Source organism: Glycine soja, chromosome 11, assembly GCF_004193775.1.
Source record: "Glycine soja cultivar W05 chromosome 11, ASM419377v2, whole genome shotgun sequence".
Lineage (NCBI taxonomy): Eukaryota > Viridiplantae > Streptophyta > Magnoliopsida > Fabales > Fabaceae > Glycine > Glycine soja.
In genome coordinates this window covers 45,568,512-45,589,093 of record NC_041012.1, presented here as the reverse complement: position 1 = coordinate 45,589,093, position 20,582 = coordinate 45,568,512, and the positions used below count along the sequence as shown (strand labels likewise).

The 20,582-nt window shown below is 33.7% G+C and overlaps 2 protein-coding genes across 2 annotated transcripts; one reads left to right on the top strand and one right to left on the bottom strand.

Annotated features, from left to right (window-relative positions):
• Nucleotides 1–1,386: 1,386 nt before the first annotated feature.
• LOC114374245 (MLO-like protein 11) lies at nt 1,387–9,505 on the top strand. Its single transcript, XM_028331867.1, has 15 exons — nt 1,387–2,471; nt 2,997–3,054; nt 3,204–3,439; nt 3,540–3,656; nt 4,835–4,895; nt 5,592–5,686; nt 6,330–6,404; nt 6,555–6,640; nt 7,015–7,064; nt 7,304–7,344; nt 7,580–7,750; nt 7,844–7,879; nt 8,137–8,204; nt 8,423–8,483; nt 8,759–9,505. The coding sequence occupies exons 1-15, from the start codon at nt 2,346–2,348 to the stop codon at nt 9,113–9,115; spliced, it is 1,638 nt and encodes a 545-aa protein (XP_028187668.1). The 5' UTR covers nt 1,387–2,345; the 3' UTR covers nt 9,116–9,505.
• A 4,087-nt stretch (nt 9,506–13,592) lies between these two features.
• Nucleotides 13,593–20,250, bottom strand: LOC114374290 (choline transporter protein 1-like). The gene is made up of 10 exons (XM_028331916.1): nt 19,893–20,250; nt 19,023–19,381; nt 18,606–18,751; nt 17,627–17,810; nt 16,896–16,969; nt 16,683–16,796; nt 15,811–16,167; nt 15,453–15,713; nt 14,490–14,717; nt 13,593–14,111 (listed from the first exon to the last, which is right to left on the bottom strand). The coding sequence occupies exons 1-10, from the start codon at nt 20,075–20,077 to the stop codon at nt 13,920–13,922; spliced, it is 2,100 nt and encodes a 699-aa protein (XP_028187717.1). The 5' UTR covers nt 20,078–20,250; the 3' UTR covers nt 13,593–13,919.
• Between the last annotated feature and the right edge of the window lie 332 nt (nt 20,251–20,582).

Genomic DNA, 20,582 nt, shown 5'->3' with positions numbered 1-20,582 from the left:
TTGATAACGGATTATGCATTGTTTGCTAAATATTTTTTTATTTCCAATCCAATTTCTATCATCTCCTTCCATCTAAAAAAAAATAACTTCACAATATTATTTTTCAATTTTCCTTCTATTTATTTTTTAAATCAAACAACCCAAAATTTTACCTTATTTCTGATTAGATGAGTGTAAAATTCTTTGCAGGCTCAATATATTTTAATTAATTATTTTATATATAGTTAAATTAAACATTAATTCACATTATGTGGCATATGTCAATAAATATTCACGCTGAAGTTTTTAAGCCATTAAATAAATAAATCGTATATATAGCTAGATACACTTCGTAAAAGAAAAGAAAATCCTAATTAATTCAGCTTTCAAAGTGATTTGTGGCACCGACATGTTTGAATATGAATTTAGATTTGGACGAAACCTAACACTCTTAACATCACCAACTTGTGTGGCCTTGTGAGACGTTATCACTGACTTGACATCTCTAACAAATCGCAAACATCTAGAACTTCATTCATGTGTATTGTCTTAACAGTGTTTATATCCGAAAATGCTACATAATCGAAATTTTTATTAAAGTTTTTTAAAAAATAGTATTATTATTTTCTTTTAAATGAACAATAATTTCTATCACATTTATTTATTACTGAATTCTTTCCAAGTTTGTACTCTCTAACATTAGCAAATAACTTCTCAGAGTATATAATAAAATATTTGAAGAACTGCCAACCGTTACTCACCATTTATAGATTAGAAAATAAAATTCATTTTGACCCAAACAAGTTATTATAAAATAATCACAATAACAATAATAATAAAGTGTAAAAAATGTTTCGTTGATGCAGCAACGACAAGTGCGGTAGACATATAATGCAGCGCGAAAAAAGATAGTAAGGGAAACACGTGCATGCTGCATGAACATTACATTGCTAGCTTATCATCATTATGGGATAATAGTACTTTATGTTTTTTAATCATATATTATTAATATATTATAGGGAAAAGTATATACCGACTTCATCAAGTTTAATTGATTATCTTTTAGAGAGATATTTTCTTTTAATTATATTTTTTTTATCTATAACAATCAACTCAAGACTATAGTCAAAAGATTCACATCCAATTTTACTCGAAGAAATAACGACTAACATAAAGTAACATAATTGAAAGTTAATCTTTCTGTTATATAATTCAATATCTCATTATATGAAAAGCATATAATAAGAGAGGTTTGACCCAAAAAAATACTTTATTATATAATCTGTGAGTAAGAGTTGGCAAGCACCTGTGGCCCAGTGAAGAGATACCGAACAGTGTGCATTGCATTGGCATTGACATAATAATATTGCAGCTGGAAAAGACGCGCTTTGCCCCTCGCAGTTTATATGGGAATCATAAAAATGCATGTAGTTTTTGGTGAACTCATTCAATGTATTAGGAACAAACAAAACAACTAGTACTAGTTTGTTAGTTACAGCTTGTGACTGAGAGAGAAAGAGAGAAAGAGAGGGATCTTCAGATTTAACTTTTCTGGGTTCACTTGTTACAGCGTGACAAGTTCCATTCTGAGTTTCCTAGATTCCTGACAGGGTTTTAAGGTTGTGGGTACTTGATGTTGGGAAAAAAGGTGTGGCCTTTACTCTCATTGGAGAATGTCTGAATCTGCTTGGCACTGTCGTTGAAGTTGAACCATGAAAAAATTAGCTTCTATAAGAGGCAGTAATGTGCCTTTGGGAATGTGAGCATGATTTGCAAATGGGGTTGCTCTGAATAGTTTCACAAGAGCTCTCAGCCTCTCAGGAAGGAAAAAAAAGGCCTTGTTTTTTTTTTTTTGGAGAAAGTGAGAGTGAAAAAAGGTCAAGGAAATTTCTTTTCACCATCTTTTTTTATACGGGAAATAGTTTTTTTTTTTCCTTTTCTTCTGGAAGAGTCTTTGATAGTTATGGAAGATTTTGATATGCTGTGAAGAGTTTGCCAAAGTTCTCTTTGTTAGCAAGTGATATTGGTTTGTGCCTTATGCTCAAACCTGGAAGTCAATGGTGGAGAGATTAGAAATTAGTGCTTTCATTTGGATCCTAATCCTTTGTTTTGTTGTAACTTTGTATGTCAATTAGGAATAAAGATTATTAACTGTTATTGTTTGTTGATTGGTGACACTGCCATTAGGATTTCTATTTGTAGGATTCAGTATTATCTCACTGATTTATAGGCTGATTAAGCGGTGTTCTATGAGTTTTGTTTGTATAATTTTTGAAGTAGATCTTCAATGAGACCATATATTAAGTCCTTGGATTTTTAGGGCATAGCCATATTTAAGGTTTGGTCTGTGATTTGGGTATTTCAAAATGGAAGAAAATTCACAAGAAACACGGTCTCTGGCTTTGACTCCTACATGGTCTGTTGCCACTGTGTTGACTGTCTTTGTTGCTGTCTCTCTGCTTGTGGAGCGTTCCATTCACCGTTTAAGCAATGTAAGTATTGCCACACTAAAATCTTTATTGAGCTTTGTTGGTTCTTGATGTTAATCTCTGTAGTGTAGCAAACCATTGCATGTAGGAATTGGAATGTTGTTCAATTTTTAAGGTATTTTGGAAACTTGTGATTAAGACTTCAGCTGCTATCAGACTTGTTAATGAATTGAGTAATAGAAAGGCAGCGATGAAAAAATAAAAAGAGAAAAAATTAGTATTTTCCCTAACTACTGCTTAGATGTGGTTAGAACCTTCATTTGTGGTTTTAATGTATCTCTAACAAACTTTATTTGAATATGCATTATTTCCAATAAAAAAATAATTACACTGGCATGTATAGATTTAAAATTTTCCTTTTTTGTTTAAACTTTAAGGCTTGATTCTGTCTTAATTAATCATATATTTGTTTTACTTGGTGTAGAGTAGAACAATCCATTTATTAGCAAGTGTTAGTGAATAAGACGTTCTTTGTGGTTGCCTTTGGCATGAATTCTGATGTGTGATTCTATTTTTCTGTGCCTGCAGTGGCTGCGTAAAACTAATCGAAAGCCATTGCTTGCAGCTCTAGAGAAGATGAAAGAAGGTGTTATGCATTAAATTATAATAGAAATCCTTTTACATATACACAAGGATTCTTTTTTATTTATTGATCTTTACTGATTTTACTATGTTGTAAAGTAACATGTCTCATTTTTCTGATCAATTCTCTTTATTTTGCAATTTTATCTTCAGAGTTGATGTTACTCGGATTTATATCACTCTTATTAACAGCTACCTCACGCATGATAGCCAATATTTGCATTCCATCAAAGTTCTACAACAGTGCTTTTGCTCCATGCACTAGATCTGAGATTGACGAAGAAATGGAAGATAATGGCTCTGAAGAGCGTAAATTATTGATGGCTTCTTCTTATCCACACTTAGTTAGAAGGATGTTGAATGGAATAAATAGCAGCACCTGCAAAGAGGTATGGGCAATATACCTTACCTGTATAAAATTTGACTATCACTAGCTTTTACTGCTTTTAATTAATGTAGGTTAATTTGCATTTGGTTTATCTTGCTTAGGGTTATGAACCATTTGTTTCGTATGAAGGCCTAGAGCAGTTGCATCGATTCATTTTTGTCATGGCGGTAACGCATATATCTTACAGTTGCCTAACTATGTTGTTGGCCATTGTGAAGGTGAGTTATTGTTTTTTATTCATAGATGAGGCCTGCAGTCTGCCACACATTTATCATTGTTGCAAAAAAATGAGCCAAGTATTAGTTTTCTGTTTCAAAATGTGCTTGGGTTTTCACATTGGATTTGATACTATATTAGTATATTTCCTTGTGAATAATACAATATATCAAACACAACAATACATCAATACATTATAATACATCCCAGTTAATATCATTCAGCGTTTCATTATCTTTTATATCCCTTCCTCGCTATCTACTTTAAACCCAAAAATTTGAACATACTCCATCAGTGTCATGCAGCTTATTGTAACTTTTTCTTATGAAAAAGGGTTCAACAATCAAACTATCACTTTGATACTTAACCATATGAGCAGAGTGTCTGATAGGTACCTGCAAAAAATATAGTCAAGAAGCAGAGAGAGAGAGAGAGAGAGAGAGAGAGAGAAGGAAAGAAAAAGTAATCTGTATTGAAATTCAAGTATCAAGCCCGAAGCAAAGGAATTCAGGTTCCGATTATAGTTTTTGTGTACAAATGCAGAAAGAAAATGTAAGGGTCTCTAGACAATTCAAGAGGTGCATAGTCTCTCCCAAATCCAAACCAAATTCCTGTTCCCCCAATCACAGTCCTTGGGATTATTCTCTCCTCCTCCAACAAACTCACACACACCCCTCTTCTCACTACTGCTAACCGGGCAGTTATTTATTCTTTTATCTACCCTGGCCAGGATCAAGTGCATTACACTGTATCGAACTGAGCAAAATTAGGGAGAAATATGGGACCGGAATTGTCATCGAAAAGAGTATATAGGTAATGTATTAGAAAGGTATATGCAATACCAAAAAAGAAGTATAGAGAATATATTATTCAAAGTAAAAGTGCGGAGATTACACCTATGAAAAGTACGTAATCTATGAAAATTATTCATGCATGCTTTTTATAAATAAATAATAAATCTGTTTTTCAGTTATATTTTAATTTTAGAATGAGTCAATGAGTGAATTCCTTTCTGTTCAATATTTTAAATTAATTTAAATTTATATTGCATCAAGAATAATAGTATGAAACATTATCATTAAAATATTTTTAAGTTTTATTTAGTTGGCTCTGTGGTAAAGCATTCAGGTGTTATCATTTTGGATTTTGTTTGAATAATAACACTAGTAGTTTAAACCAGATTCACAGTTGGAGAGTGTGGGAGGATGAGGCTCATATGGATCGGCATAATTCATTAACTGGTAAGCACAATACTTCTCAATGTGCCTTTGAACGAAAACTATTTTCTATTTGTTTTGTATTATTCTGTTTAGTCCTTTGAAATGTTGTTTCCTCTTCTATGATTGACTATACAAACTTATGAATCATCTCAATCAGGTTTGTGTAGGTAATATAATCCATGTTATATAATTAACATGCAAAAGCAATTTCTGTGTTTCATCTCTCTCTCTTTCCCCCTCCCCTAAATCATTTTAATGATCCGGTTGAGCAATTATGTTGATTTTTGGCTTGGTAGCCACTCAAGTTCAGACAAATAAACAAGCATTTTGGATGACCAAAATCTCCCAGATTGAATCATTCAGTGATTTATGATAGATGGAAATTCTAATATATAAATGTATCTTTACCTGTCAGCTCAAGCTTTTATGGTAGTTGGTCCTTGATGTCGTATTACATTTATGATCAATTGATCATGTGGTCAGGAGTTTGATCCTTGCCTTAATATTTAATTTAAATTTAGTTCTTAATTATTGTCCACGCTCTATGCTCAAGAGCTTGTATAAGGGAGCATGTTATTGTTAGACATGCTCATTTACCTCTGTGCCTAACAGTTTAGGCCTTTAGGAGAGTTGGTCATTGACAAAAAAAATACGGTCATGTAGTGCATATTTAAAACATATTTAGTAGTTGATTTGTCAATTCTTTTGTTGCAACAGAAATTACAAAAGAGTTGACCATGCGAAGGCAATCAACCTTTGTCAAGTCTCATGCATCAAATCCATTGATCAAAAACAGTTCCCTCATTTGGGTGGTAATTACATATCTCCACTTGTTTTCTTGTTTCCATTTGGTTTCATTTCATTTATGTTTTTTTCCTTTTAATATGCCTGTCTTCATTAGTTTCTTAAATTTATTTGATGAAAGAAGATATAAATAATGTTTGCAATCAGAATATACACAAAAGATTTTACCATCTTTGCATGATTAACTTGGCTAGACTTCTTACCTTTTGATCAATTTGCTTTCTCAAACAAGTTGTGCAAGAGGAGTTTGTTGCAATGGTCAATTAAGTTAGCTAAATCAATACAAAGTTCTTCTCTCAAGGAAGCAAGTTTATGGAGTAAAATAAAATCAAAATTTTAATGATTATTTTTTTGAAGTGGTAAAAGTAAAACATATGAGAATTCAATTTGTGGTTCTCTAAATACTAAATGCTAATAGTTCATGGGGGCTAATCGCATGAATTTTTTATAACTATCAGCATCTTTTTGAGAACAAACTTTATATGAATCTTAATTGTTACCTTGTACTCCCTACTCAATTTATATCATTTTAACCATCTAGTTCAATGTTATGTGTAAAAAATCCTGATTTTACAAATCCAGGTTTCATTTTGAACCATTTACTCAGTATAATTGTATATCTATCTAATTTTAATTTTGATTAAGTTGTAGACATGCTTTTTCCGTCAATTTGGGCGTTCTGTGGTTCGTGCGGATTATCTTACGCTTCGCAAAGGCTTCATCATGGTATGCAATATTGTTATAATATTTGTCTTAGGTATAGATGGTCTTTATTTTTATTTTTTTGGTCTAGACCACAAGTAACCTCCATTGGAGGTGATCCTGTTCGAGCCTAATGTGGTTCTTATATCAGTTTGTTTTCATTTTTCATGGCAGAATCACAACCTTTCATTAAAATACGATTTTCACAGCTACATGGTTCGATCTATGGAAGAGGAATTCCAAAGGATAGTTGGTGTGAGGTTAGTAATAGTTGAGATTCAGCAGTCAGTTTCATGATTTTCTCTTTTAGTACCAGTTTCAGTTCATCCTGTATTATAAGATCTCTAGTGCAATTTTATGCATTGTGCATGCCATGATCTTAAATTTCCAAGGTGACCTGTTTTACTAAATTGTTGGAAAAAAATTCCATTCATTTATATTTAGTGTTTTAAGAGGTAGTTTAAATTTCCCATTCCACATTCATTTGAAATAATCAATAAAAGGAGAAAAGAATATAATGTCTTCATTTAAACATCTTGGACTTGTTCTTGTTACATTTTGTTGCTTTAGTTTTTCACAAACTGATTCTCATGGAGAAGTTGAAAGCTGATTATGTCTTTTAAATCTCTTGCAGTGGTCCACTCTGGGGATTTGTTGTTGCCTTCATGCTTTTCAACATTAAAGGTACCCTATTATAAACAGTCTAGGTGAAAAACAGTTTACCATCTTTTCTCTTGATTTTAACATTATACTTGATCTCTGTCCCTTCTCTCAAAAAATCTCCTTGTTATTGATCTTTCTTTTGGAAATCGCTTCTACTTTCAGTTGCTTTTCTCTTAAGATTACTCGAAACATTATGAACAGATCATACTTAGTTTTACATGCTGTTGAAACTTACATTTTTTTTTTTGGGTTTATCGCAGGATCTAATCTATATTTCTGGATAGCTATCATTCCTGTATCTGTAAGTTACCTTGCAAATTCCTTCATTTCTTTTTTAACTTTTGTTCCAGAACCATTTAGATGTTGTGAATGGCTCTTTGCGAAGTAATTGGTGAATGAAACAGAATGCTTGTGGTGAACATGCATAAAAAATGGCCTTATTTACTGAAATGTTATATGATTTTTATACGCTAAATAAATTAGTTGCATAAATTATTGATGTCATTCAACAATACAATCATGTGTTTCATGAACAGCTTGTGCTCTTGGTGGGAACAAAACTGCAGCATGTTATTGCAACCTTGGCACTGGAGAATGCTGGAATTACAGGGTTCTTCACAGAAGCAAAGTTGAGGCCTCGTGATGAACTTTTCTGGTTTAATAAACCTGAACTATTGCTATCGTTGATCCATTTCATTCTCTTCCAGGTTGGCCATGGTTTGTCTACATCTTATGCGATAATTTCTTACTGAAACTTGTTATTTTCTTATTAATTTCTGATTCCTTGCTCTTTTTGGCAGAATGCATTTGAGCTGGCTTCATTCTTTTGGTTCTGGGTATTTCCTTATCCATTTTACATCCTAGAATTAGACCATGGACATGGAGTAAAAGAAATCATATCGTTTAAGTTTCAACTGAATTTTGATTGCTTGGAAATGAATTATCCAAAAATGAGAGTAAGATTCAGTTTTAGGGAGTTAAAATAAAATAAAATAAGATAAACTTTATATTTGTGTTAATGAATCATAATACACACTGCAACTTTGAATTTTTGCATTTGACTAAACTAGTAAAATGTCTTTTTTGACTACAGTGGCAGTTCGGATATTATTCCTGCTTTATTAGGAATCACCTTCTCCTTTATATAAGGCTAATATTGGGGTATGCAAAAATCGTCACTACTTATTTTTTTTTCCTTATTCAGGATTTTATGCCATGTTATACTTGTGTAAACTAAGTCCGTAAATAATTGCCCTGTCATTATTTTAAATATAAAATAACTATTTAATGTAAAATGTTAGTGTTGGATATTTATTGGCTTAGTTTACACAAATTGATAAACCAACCATGCGCCTTATATCTTGTATTCAACTGTGTAGGTTTGCAGGACAGTTTCTTTGCAGCTACAGCACCTTGCCACTCTATGCACTTGTTACACAGGTAAGAAACCCTGGATGTAGAAAAAGGAAATATAAGTTTAAGTCTGACACTAAATGACGTGTTTGTAGTTTTGGAGGTATCAAATTATGTAAATGGCATGCTATACCTGAGTTTCATTTAGACAATACTTCTAATAAGTAGTTCACTGCACAAGATTGCTATCATAATTGGCTTTGATTAAGAAATAATGAATAATCTGTCTTGTGTTACTTTATGTTACTATGACAAATGCAACATTAATGTTCCATGCAACATCTTTCCAATGTTTATTTCAGATGGGAACAAACTATAAGGCAGCATTAATCCCACAGAGAATAAGAGAAACAATTCATGGATGGGGTAAGGCAGCTAGGAGGAAGAGAAGACATGGCATGTTCACCGATGACTCCACCATTCACACAGACACAAGCACTGTCTTGTCCATTGAAGAAGATGATCAATTAATTGATACTCCTGAAGTAGAATTACAACAAGTAAAAGCTGTTACAGCTACCCCTTCTCCCATTGCTAATGAAACTTCAAGTAGGGCTGTTACACCCCTCCTAAGACCCTCTGCCTCAATATCTTCAGTGCAATGCAGTTCCAAAGCTGAAGCAATTCCAAGATGCTCCTCTATGCCAAGTGGAAGATAAAATGTGAACAATGGTTGGAGACCAATGAAACTAGTCAAATGGTACATTGATAAAGATGGCTTTTGTATGATTATCAAAGATGTATAAAATGACTACTTATAGTTCCCTTTAAAAAAGCTTTACAAGGTAATAGTGCTTTTGGACATTACTAATTTATGTGGGACAACTATCAACGGGGTGACTATTGTATCTTGATGGCAAGAAGTAGACCAAGTATATTGTAACTTTCTTTTTTCCTTTTTGGATTTGAAATAGTGTAAATTAAAGTTGATTATACATCAAAGAAAATGGATGTCAACGCAGCCTGTAGAACTCCTGTTGTCAATGCAATTTTGTTGCAGTACTCAACCGGAGCAGTGATGGCATAATCTTTTGATTAGAATCTTATAATTTTCTGTGCAGATTGCTTAATTTGATTAGTATCATGTCCATGCATGAATTGATTTAATTCTGTCATTAGTATGAATCTTTTTTTGAAGGACTGTCATTAATATGAACTACATCATTCAAGAATTTTTTTTTCTTCTTTTTCTCCATCTCCTCTTCGCCTTTCCTTGATACAGATCATATTGATGATAGCATAGCAGACATAGGGGTGCAACTAGCAGATGCAAAACAAACAGAAACAGAGGTGCAAATAGCAAGCATAATTAAGAGGAAGATTGCAAGGCTTGCTTACCTCAAGGATTATGTTTGAAATTAGCTAATTACCTCAAGAATAACTAATTTTGATATTCTATAGCACAAAATGACAAATTCTGTTATGTAGAATTTCAGTATATAAACACTACTATGTAATAACAACAGGAACAGGAATGAAATTAGCAATTACCTTTCATTCTCTTCTCTTTTCTTCCCTATGGAGACACTAGTTCCTCGAAAATCAGATTATCTTGGCACTCTGCATCTAACAATTCACTGCTTTCATTGAGAGTCCATGGCTGCCATACCAGTTTCAACTACCGCAACCCACACCATCCGCCAAACAAAGTTTCCATGACTGTCATACTAGCTTCAACTAACACAATCCACACCACTCGTCAAACAGAGCTCTCATTGCTGTCATACCAGCTTCAACTACCACAACCCACACTACCTGCCAAACCACCTCTCCTCATTGCTTCCTCTCCACACTACCTTCCATTAGCAACCACCTTCCCTTTCATTTCAGCACACACTTCGAATGGCGGACGCCAAACTTTCTTGCCACTTGCGAGGATCGCCTCAAGGCTACCATGGCCAAATTTGCTGCAGCTCAACTCTGCCTCGAATCCACCCTGGATGCCCTTCTTCTAAAATCGCCTCCGAGAACCAGCCACCACCACCCATCTTCTTCCTCCGTGCAGTCACCATCATTGCCTTCGCCTTCTAGGCTGACTGTGCCTCCATGCCTCGTATCGATGCAACACAACCAATCACTCTTGCTGACTCCGTTGCCCGCGCCAACTTCGTCAACCATGCCAACTCCGCCGCCCATGCCACCTCCGCCGTCCATGCCGACTCCACCTCCACCCCCCGCACTCATACAGCCATATCCCACACCCTTGCCGGCTCCGCTTCCCATTGCGATCGTTCCCCTCCTTGCTAATAACAACCCCCACCCGTCTTCCAACCGCCGCTGGATCACCATTTTCCAAGTTCGCAAGGAGTACCCCAGCCGCTGCAAGGAGCTTGACCACTCCTTCTTCTTTTACGCCACTATCGACACCGCAAAATGGCTTGACTTTCACAACACTAATCTTCATTCGCTCATTCCTTCACCCATTTTAATTTGGGATCCCGGTTTGAATTTGAAGCCATAGTTTGAAGCCCAACACCTTGAGGACAATGTGTTTTTGATGGGCCAAGGAATGATACAGTTGATATTGATGATAGCACAACAGACACAGGGGTGCAACTAGCAGATGCAAAGCAAGCAAAAACAGATGTGCAGATAGCAAGCAATTGCAAGGTCTACTTACCTCAAGGATTACGCTTGATTGAAGGAATGATGCTGAGGAATGAGGAAACAAAAATAACTAATTCTGATATTCTATAGCACAAAAGGACAAATTCTGTTATGTAGAATTTCACTATATAAACACTACTATGTAATAATAGCAGGAATAGGAATGAAATTAGTAATTATCTCTCCTTTTCTCTTTTCTTCCTTCCCTCTGGAGGCACTGGTTTCTCAAAAACCAGATTATCTTGGCATTCTGCATCTAACACTCCCATTCTACCATTTCTCATTAAATAAATGAAAATGAGTTTAAATGTTAAATAAAAAGAAATTGAGGGAGCAACACATCATACTTTTACTACTGGTATTGAATTTAAGAAAAAATATTTTATGTATATTAGTCTAAAATATAATTTTTTTAAAATCAACTTCAATGAAACTATCTCTAAAATATCTTTTTATTTAATTAAGATTTTGTTTTCATGATGTTCTTGGTAAATTCTTGCACCTCTTTGAAGAGTTAAGTGTTTATGAAATTGTAATTGCTAGTAGGCCTGTAGTGATTGTCAATGTTTTAAATTACAGTTGCTGTTTCGTCGTGACCCTTGATGTTACTATGACAAATGCGGCTGATGCGGCTGCAATTGGGGTCACGGTGACTCTTAGAACCCTGACGTTACAGCCGAAATTGCACCCCAAACCATTTTTTAGAACCTCGTGATTGTATTAGAAAATGGGTAGATGAAAGGCATGGAATTTGTTCTTTTATTATTCTGATTTATTTATTGATTTTTGCTTAATAATGAGTTGTTTCTGGTTGTTGAGGGGCAAGTTACATGCTGATTGTCCTGTATTATCATCTCATCTATGTATCTTTGTGTTTTCCTATCGTATTTCTTCCACATGGCACTTGTATATAGTGTGTCAAAAGTATACTGTTTATAATACTATCCTATCGTAACATGTGCATGTGCAATAATATCTCAGTACTTTATTTTAAGAGGTGGCATGTCTTTTTACTTAGGATGGATGACATCATAATTTTGCAGTAACATGTTAACTGAGCCATTTCTGATTTTCAGTGTCAAGTTGCATTTCTTAATGCTTCGTGTGTGAGCTATGATGCTAATTTTCAGAATCCCGTGTTCTGTTATGCATTATACTAATACTAATGGTTATACTGTTTCGTTTTTTTATATTTGAGGGGGAAATTTGCTCTTCATGTTTACCACATTAATGCATTGCTTATATTTTGTTTGACAATGTGCTTAATAAGACGATCCTTTGTATTTGCAGGCCTTTGCGGATATTATGTACGGATACTTTTATTAATGGCAATTTCTCATGTGCCATTTAGGATTACGTTGAATTTTTGCGCTTTAAGGAAGAAAACTAATGATATTGATCATCCAGAAAATAGAATAAATGTGATATATAATTGAACAGTAAATTTTAAGAAAATATTATCCAATTGAAAATTGTTGAATGGTGTAATAATTGATTTAGATTATACTGATATAATTTGATTAAATATATATTTTTGGAGAACAAAAATGTATTTTCAATTTAAAAAGGAGAAAAAACATAAGAGTTTAACCACTGTCTACCGTTAACCAGTTGGCAACCTATCATACAATTAACAACATGCCATTGATTCTCAACAACTTTTTTTTATTTAGCAATCTTACCAATAACTTGAGAGTCAAGCTGTGCCAAGCAATAGGCTTATAGCATTATTGGTTTAATTTTTGGAATCCTAAAATCATAATTCTGACAAGACATAATAGTAGTTCTGAAACAAAAAATCAGAGTAGTGTTTATACAACTCATGATTTTAGAGTTTACAAAAGTTAAAAGCTGCAAAATCGAATGATATTAATGTTAAAATTTAAAAAAATATTAAAAATATATTCTTTAACATACTTTTTTTAACACAAAATTAACTGTTAAATTTGTTGGAAAGCATAAATATTTATGGGTTTTATTTTTTATATTATAATTTTTCTTTTAGTTTTGTAGTTTTTAATACTAATAATAGAGCATGCATTAGAAAGAATCTGCTAGTCTTGTTAACGCTCTTTTAAAATTTATTTATTTTCTGAATCTTTTTAAGAAATACTTACCATCTGTTTGTTTTATCGTTACCGCGATACGAATTTATGATGGATCATGAGCAACACTTGAGTGACAGTAGCAAATTTTTGCTGTGATGACAAAAATCAGCTGTTACAATCCTCAAAATAGTTGGAAAATCAATCAATAAATAAAGAGCGTAGCATTACAATCCCTTATTTCTTTTAAGATTTCGTGTTATCTTAAGTCTTCTGAAATAATGCTATGTATGATATATCAATCAGATATTAAATTTTAAAGACAAGTATGGGATTTTCTATGTCTATTCTTACTATTATAAAAGAGAAATTTTGCAGTTTGTTATCTTCTTTTCTACTAACTACTATTTTCTTGTCTATAAACTTATTTCTTGTAAATATTGTGTTGCAAGATATGAAAAGCAAACGTAAAAAACTCTAGAACTGACCATCAATAAGCTCTACACGAAGATCTTATAATTCATCACAAGATGCAGCAGGTTTGAGAAAGATTATAATTACACGAACAAAAATTGAATTTGTTTTGTTTGTGCACAAATGTTATCCTAGCATAACCCATTTCCATTTGTGAAAAAATAAAACTACTTAGAAAGCTACCTTAATCATGGGGAACCTTTGTTGAACATTGTGTATGACATATATACAAGGGGAAGAACAGAACTCAGGTGGAAAAATTAAGCACCTTAACAAAATTCTAAATCTTGAAGCTCTGTTAAAATTCATCAGAGACAAAATAATATGAGGAGATATTTCATTGGGGTCCTTGTGTAAGTCTCTGCATATCATTTTGGTCTCCCAGAGTTTCAATGAGAAGCGGTGGAGCATAATGTGCTGTTCCATGCTCTTCAGAGTCTTGGCAGAATGAGAGAATGATGGTGTCAATTGACATCTCTACAACTGCAAAGAAAAGAGTTGCAACAATATATCCAAGAGCCCAGCAAACCTGCATTACACAAAATCCATTATGAGATTCTGAATTCTGATAAATGTTTACAATTCAGCATTAAAGGGAGAATTAGCATAGATATATTTTTTGCAACTATTTTGCAGCCCTTCATCCTTTTAGGCTTTTAGCTAGCATGTTATCCATTATTGTCATGTTGACTGTATAAAGTCAATCTTTTACTCTTCATGATGAACAAAAAACAACATTTTGGAACTGAAACCTATGGACATACTGAAATATTTTCACCAACTATACATCTAATTGAGAGTCTATACATTTTATCAATTAAAAACTGAAGTACCATCTTTCATGGTTTGGTTAAACCAAAATTGATCTTTAAACTCTTCTCTTTTAATTAGAGTATGTAAAACATACCACAACAGGTAATAGTGGAGATGAGATCTTGTTATGTGCAGAACTGTAGTTGTGTGTGTCTAACATGAGGAAAGCAAAAACAGCACTTGAGAGGCTGACACATAGTTTTCCAAGGAACAAAATAACATCTCCAATCACGTTAACATGCCCAATCCGTAGGATGTTATTCATGATCAATTCTGTTGCAATAGCAGAAGCTCTAAAGAAACTTTTACCCGTTATAGCAATCTGCAAGTGTCAGGCAGAAACTTGAGAAGTTAAATACTGAAGGATAAATTGAATTAACTAACGCATTGAATAAATAAAAAAAGTATGTGAAAATAATATACTAAGTTAAATATAGAATGACTTATTAGAAAAAAGAAACAAAATTCTAACATAATACTTCTCCCTCAAAATTTTAAAGGAAAACCATTGTTCTAGGGAAGGGGGGACATCGACTGTAAACATTTTAATGCCACAAGTATAAAAGTTGATAGAAGTTAATACTTAGTAGACAATTTTTTTACCAAGCCTGAACTCTATCCATTATCATGCAACCTGTGCTAGAATACACCTCTGGAACTGGATAACAAGTAATCAGGAAAGAACTTTATCTGAGGTTCAAGTGCCAAAAAGGACATTACTGGAGGAATCCCGAGAAATAACAGAAAAATTGAGTTTAGGTCAATAAATCATGCAAGTCTATATACTATTTAACATGTAAACATTAAAAATAAAATAAATTTTGCCCCTTATTTTTTATTATACTCAACCTAAATACATCAAAGATCCATATGCAATTCAGCAGCTCCCACACTTGCTGATTACTATTATAAGGCAAAAAGTACATTAAAATTGGCTTTTCCCTTTATTGGTCCTTAATATATCCTTATTTGTTAAATAATAACTGCACATTAGCATGCAGATATTTATCAACATGATGCATACAAATTTGGCTTGTGGAAGATTAATAAAAATTACCATGATGTAAGCATTTCGGTTCACTGATTTGATGGTCCACTCAATACACCTTCGAAAGCATTGAGAAGATTGGTAAGCAGCCTTGTCAATCCAGCTATCAGGCATGTGACTAGAGCCTTTTAGTTTCCGGCGAATAGATTCAAGCAGAAAGCGGATTGACTCTACAAATGATACAGTCAGAGAGCCAAGAGCCACAGAACCAAGACTGTAACGCATAAGCCTCTTCATGGAGGAAAAGACTGAAAGAAAAGGAATTTCAGGCTGCATTGAGAAAGATGAATTACATTTAGTAACATAGTACTTTGACTCTGAATTGCATTATTTTCATTTCATTTATGAACATGGTATTTTGACTTACAGATGCTTCACCATGGGCCCAATAGTAAGAAGCAACAGATCCAGCAATCACTGTTGATGAGCAAGCTATGAAAAATTGTGTAGCCCAATAACAGCCAAATAAGTGAAAAAGGATGGCAACTCCAATATGCGGTGTGTAACGAATGCTATATCCACAACACTGATCACAGATCACCCTTTTTTCCAAGAGGTCATATGTGCAGCAGTTAGAGTTGCAGTTATTCTGAACAACCCGACCAGAGCTAAACAAATGAAGAGCAGCAGAAATCCATAACATGTAGAACACTGCAAGAATACCATATGGTATGATTGGAAAAATAATAAGTGCTCGAACTTCTCCTATCACTTTTGCAGCAACCTGTGAGCAATATTTGCATTAAAATCAATTTAATTGATTGACTGTCATAAGGGAAAGAATGCAGTATCATCATTCCACAATTACTTATAATTCTAGGATTGCTATGTTGTACCATATTGTGTGCCTATGAACTAGGTATGTCTAACAATTTTGTGAAAGAGAAGTTATGCATAACTTTGTGCGATGTAAAAACTGATGTATTACATGGCAGGTTTTATACTTATAGGTCATAGAAGTTAGGAAATAAATGTTCCATACGCAAAACATATATCACATATTAACAATGAAAATGTTATGGTAAACAACAAATGGCATTTTCAGAGTGAAGGATGAAAGGTTAAGCATCCATTGATTGAATAGTAAACAAGAACAATTGTGACCCTGATCAGAAGTTCAGCCTTAGAAATATATTTTAGGTTAAAAATACAGATAATTGCCATCAGATATCAATCAACGAAGAAAAACAACAAACTCAATCATATTTTCATAATTGCATATAATAAAGTTATGCTTGCCTTAAGGACAGAAGTTGCCATAAGGATGCGCCGAACAACAGCAATTGATGTAAGAATGGCAACAAGCATGATAAAGGTCATAAGGACAGTGACAACTCGTAGATGAGTAAGCTCCTGAAAATGAATTTAAATGATAAATCAATAAATCATCAAAGTAGTGAGTGAGAGAGAGAGAGAATAAATATTTAAGGTCTCAATCACAATGATACTTACCCTCACAAATACATGAATGTAAGGATCATGCTCACCTATGATGGGGGAAATAGCATCATTTCCTATCCAGCCAACTGAAAGCCAGGAAGTCAACATTAGGCATTATTGTTTGATTGGTGCTTGTTCAAAATCTAGAGAAAGAGAAATACAAATTTTTGGCTAGATAATTCAAAAGTTATAGATGCAAGTACAATAGACTTCAAATTTAATCACCTATTACAACAAGTGTATCAGTTATACACATTCTTTTATCTGATATTTGAATATTTCATGACTCATGAGTTGTATACCACACAAATAAAATAAAATAAATCATTGTTTCCAATGCCCAAAATGCACAGAAGACCAAGGACAAGATCTGGATCATCATTTCCCAAGTCCTGATAAATGACTAGGCTATCAAAATACAAACTCAAAAAGTTTAAGTCATATCATCTAATATTTTGACATTCCAAATTCTAATATGCAATAAAAGAAAATACATTACAATTAATTTGTTCTGTTCTTTTCAAATGGCCCCTGCCTCTGCCTCATACCATAAGTCATATATTTTACCAAAATTATGTCAGGAAAACATCCAGTTTGTGTCTGGCTCAAAAATTATTTTTCAACTTCTGGTCTAAGTTGTTGCGCAAGCAAATCTGTGGTAAGTGTCTAAAAATAAGTTAGCAATATTTGTCCTTAAAAGAACAGGCATATGCAACTCGAAGTAGCCCAGCATAGATCCTAACCTTTGAGGTAGAAAAACATTGTAACTGATATTATTAGAACATCAAACAAAACCACTGTCACCCAAGGCATGGCAGCAACAAAATGCCGAATCATCAGCAGCCAAATCACAGACACAAACAGAGGTAAAATCCCTCCACAAACAATCAGCACAAGCCATGCCTTTCCTATGTCAGCCATGTATCTCTGCATATAAAAGTATTTGTGAAACTTCAAATCTCTGCAACACAAGCAAAATGACATACTACTCTGGGCCTAAATATAAGCAACAAAAAATAATAATTTTGGACCTAAATATAAGCAAATACTAACTAACTTTTATCTCATTTAATGATAGTATTCCTATTATGTCCTTCATTTAATAAAATCTTGTTTCCCATGAATCATTTATTCCTATTTTACAAGAACTACTATGAAGGGTATTTTAGGAAGATTTTTTGAATTAAATGTTATTAACTGAATTCCTTAATCTATGTGCCTAGTAGTTAAATTTGCTTATATTTAGGTCCGGAGGGAGTAATGCTTACAGGAAGGTCGAATGAAAGAGAAAAACAAAGTTTCAAACAAGTGTACTTAGTAGAGTGAAAATGTCACAATATTCGCAGCACAATGCATATCGACAAGCATCCATAATTTTTTCTTTTTTACCTTCTGTTCATTGGATTGTTAACCGTTACCAAGAACACTCAACAAATTATATATTAAACTTTATCAGCAGAGAGCACTGGGTGTGATATGAAAGGTGGTAAAACCAAGGAAATAAAACTTAATATGAGTGTGTTCTTCGCTATCCCACCAACATATCTTATCAGCAGAATGCTCATATCTCTTTTATACTTCCTTGCTCCCACAAACTTCTTTTAATTTCTTGTGTTACAATTTAAAACTAAGATGCTGATAAAGTGTTATGCTTTCCCTGGGAAAAATCACAGTCACAACATCAATTAAAAAAACGAAGGTAGAAAGTTGAAAAAAGCTAACCTTTAAGACAGCTGAATGAGAATTGATATACTTGTGAATGGACTTGTCAATAACAATGTTTTCATTGATGGTAACTCCACCCATCTGCTGCCAATGCTTTAAAGATACATTTGATGCTTTAGCAGTGAATTGGCAACTCCAGTAAACTAGACAAAAAAATATGCAGTAAAATCAGGTATTTTATAAAACTCATCATATGTAGGATACAGTTCCCTAACACACTATCCACTCCCCCTGCTCCCAAAGAAAGAGAAAAAAGAAAACCTAAAAATGATTCCCTTCCTACAAGGAGCACAATTTGCAACCAGGGTAAAACCTAAAATGTCAAAGTAATGTATCCACACAACACAACTATTAGCAGGCATACAACAAAACATGACATTTATGAATACATTAGAAATACAGAAGTTTTCTCACCATTTACACTAGGAAATATGACAGGATAACAAGGGCCCTGAAGTTGAAGAGAGGAGTTTCTCATTTCTGGCGTAAGGAACTCAAAATAATCGTAGTTCATATCAATCCAATCATTCAATGAAACGCGAATATCTCCTTCAGGATAATCACACACCCAAGTAAGTGAATCTTCAGAAGGTATGGGGCAGTCGAGCAAGCATATACTGCGGGCATTGACCAGTTTGAATTGGCTATCCTTCAATCCACTTTGATAAACCTGATTAGGACTTAGCCAGTATCTGAGCTCCAATTCTCGAAGATCTTGAACTGCATGCTTTTGCCCACACACATTTCCTTTGTAGTCCAACCCATAAGTAAGCCTAGTAAGCCATAAAATCAGTGACCACAACTTAACCATAACAACAAAAGAAAGAAAAAAAAAATTAAGGTTTCATATTACTATGCAATCAAGTCTCAATCTTACTTTCAGTTCCTCAGGAACCAACAAAAGACAAGATTAGTACACCAGAGGAAAACATATAATAGCAAAAGACCTAATAAACATAGGATAATTGTGGTTGATTAGTTGAACAACTACATAGATTAAAGAGCCAGAAAATTGAAAGAAGAAGGAAAGTAAAAATGTAGGACCCCCCCCCCCCCCCCCCTCCATCAAACACACACACAAGGAAATGAACAAAATGTGAAAGTTTAACATCCAAGGCAAAATTTCAAAAAAAAAAAAAAAAGAAACTATAAAAGTATTATTCCCATTGAGAAATAGCATTTAAAGCCTTAAATTTGCACTTAAAAACTACAACTTGCCATTTACAGCAACTCCATTAGCACAATGCACAATCAGAAAAAAGCTGCAAACTTTAAGATCCTCACCTCAATGGGTTTCCTCTGTTGAAAGCAAAGCTGGAGTTGACAATCATGGCAATCCAAAATGCTACAAAGATAACAAGAAAGGCTATGTCTCTGCATTTTCTGTTGTGCCTTATGATGCCACCCAAATGAGTGGTTCCATCACTTGAAGGGTACCTTCCTATGACTGCACCCAAAGGGCCCCTCATTTTGAAGCCCTTGTATGTATGTATCTATCTCTGTTGCCACTTGCAAAGTAACAAGCCTGGCTGGCTCAGTTCAACATTCCATAGAGAGAGATGCAAAAAAAGCAGAATAAGGAGGGACAAAACAGAAGTGAAGTAGAAGGTAGGACACTGTTGAAGCTTCTGTAGTGAGCAAAGGGTTTTATTTAGATGTGGAGTATTGATAACGATTATTAATGATTAAATTTTTCATTATTTATTCCATCATAAGACAAAGATATTCTCTAAAGTCTAAAGTGAAAAAATAAAATAAAAGACAAGGGTCCTTGTCTTCTTGTGGCTCACTTCATGAACCTATCCGAGCTGTGAAGCAGATAGTGACATAACTGAAAATTAGATTCAATTGCTGAATAGTAATATTAATATTTTTAATATCAAAAACATGTATGAGTGGTTTATAAAAAATTATAATCTTACGAAATAAAATATTGTTCTACCATTATTTTCTAAACTAAGTACTTCTATTTAA

What these genes read in the sequence shown, in the direction of transcription:
- LOC114374245 (XM_028331867.1), top strand. Translation starts at nt 2,346, where the DNA reads ATGGAAGAAAATTCACAAGAAACACGGTCTCTGGCTTTGACTCCTACA. An exon ending in TAGCTATCATTCCTGTATCT is followed by an intron (nt 7,345 to 7,579) that starts GTAAGTTACCTT and finishes TTTCATGAACAG; the next exon opens with CTTGTGCTCTTGGTGGGAAC. An exon ending in CTTCATTCTTTTGGTTCTGG is followed by an intron (nt 7,880 to 8,136) that starts GTATTTCCTTAT and finishes TTTTGACTACAG; the next exon opens with TGGCAGTTCGGATATTATTC.
- LOC114374290 (XM_028331916.1), bottom strand. Translation starts at nt 20,077, where the DNA reads ATGAGGGGCCCTTTGGGTGCAGTCATAGGAAGGTACCCTTCAAGTGAT. An exon ending in CTCATTCAGCTGTCTTAAAG is followed by an intron (nt 17,811 to 18,605) that starts GTTAGCTTTTTT and finishes TTTTATATGCAG; the next exon opens with AGATACATGGCTGACATAGG. An exon ending in GGGCCCATGGTGAAGCATCT is followed by an intron (nt 15,714 to 15,810) that starts GTAAGTCAAAAT and finishes TTCTCAATGCAG; the next exon opens with CCTGAAATTCCTTTTCTTTC.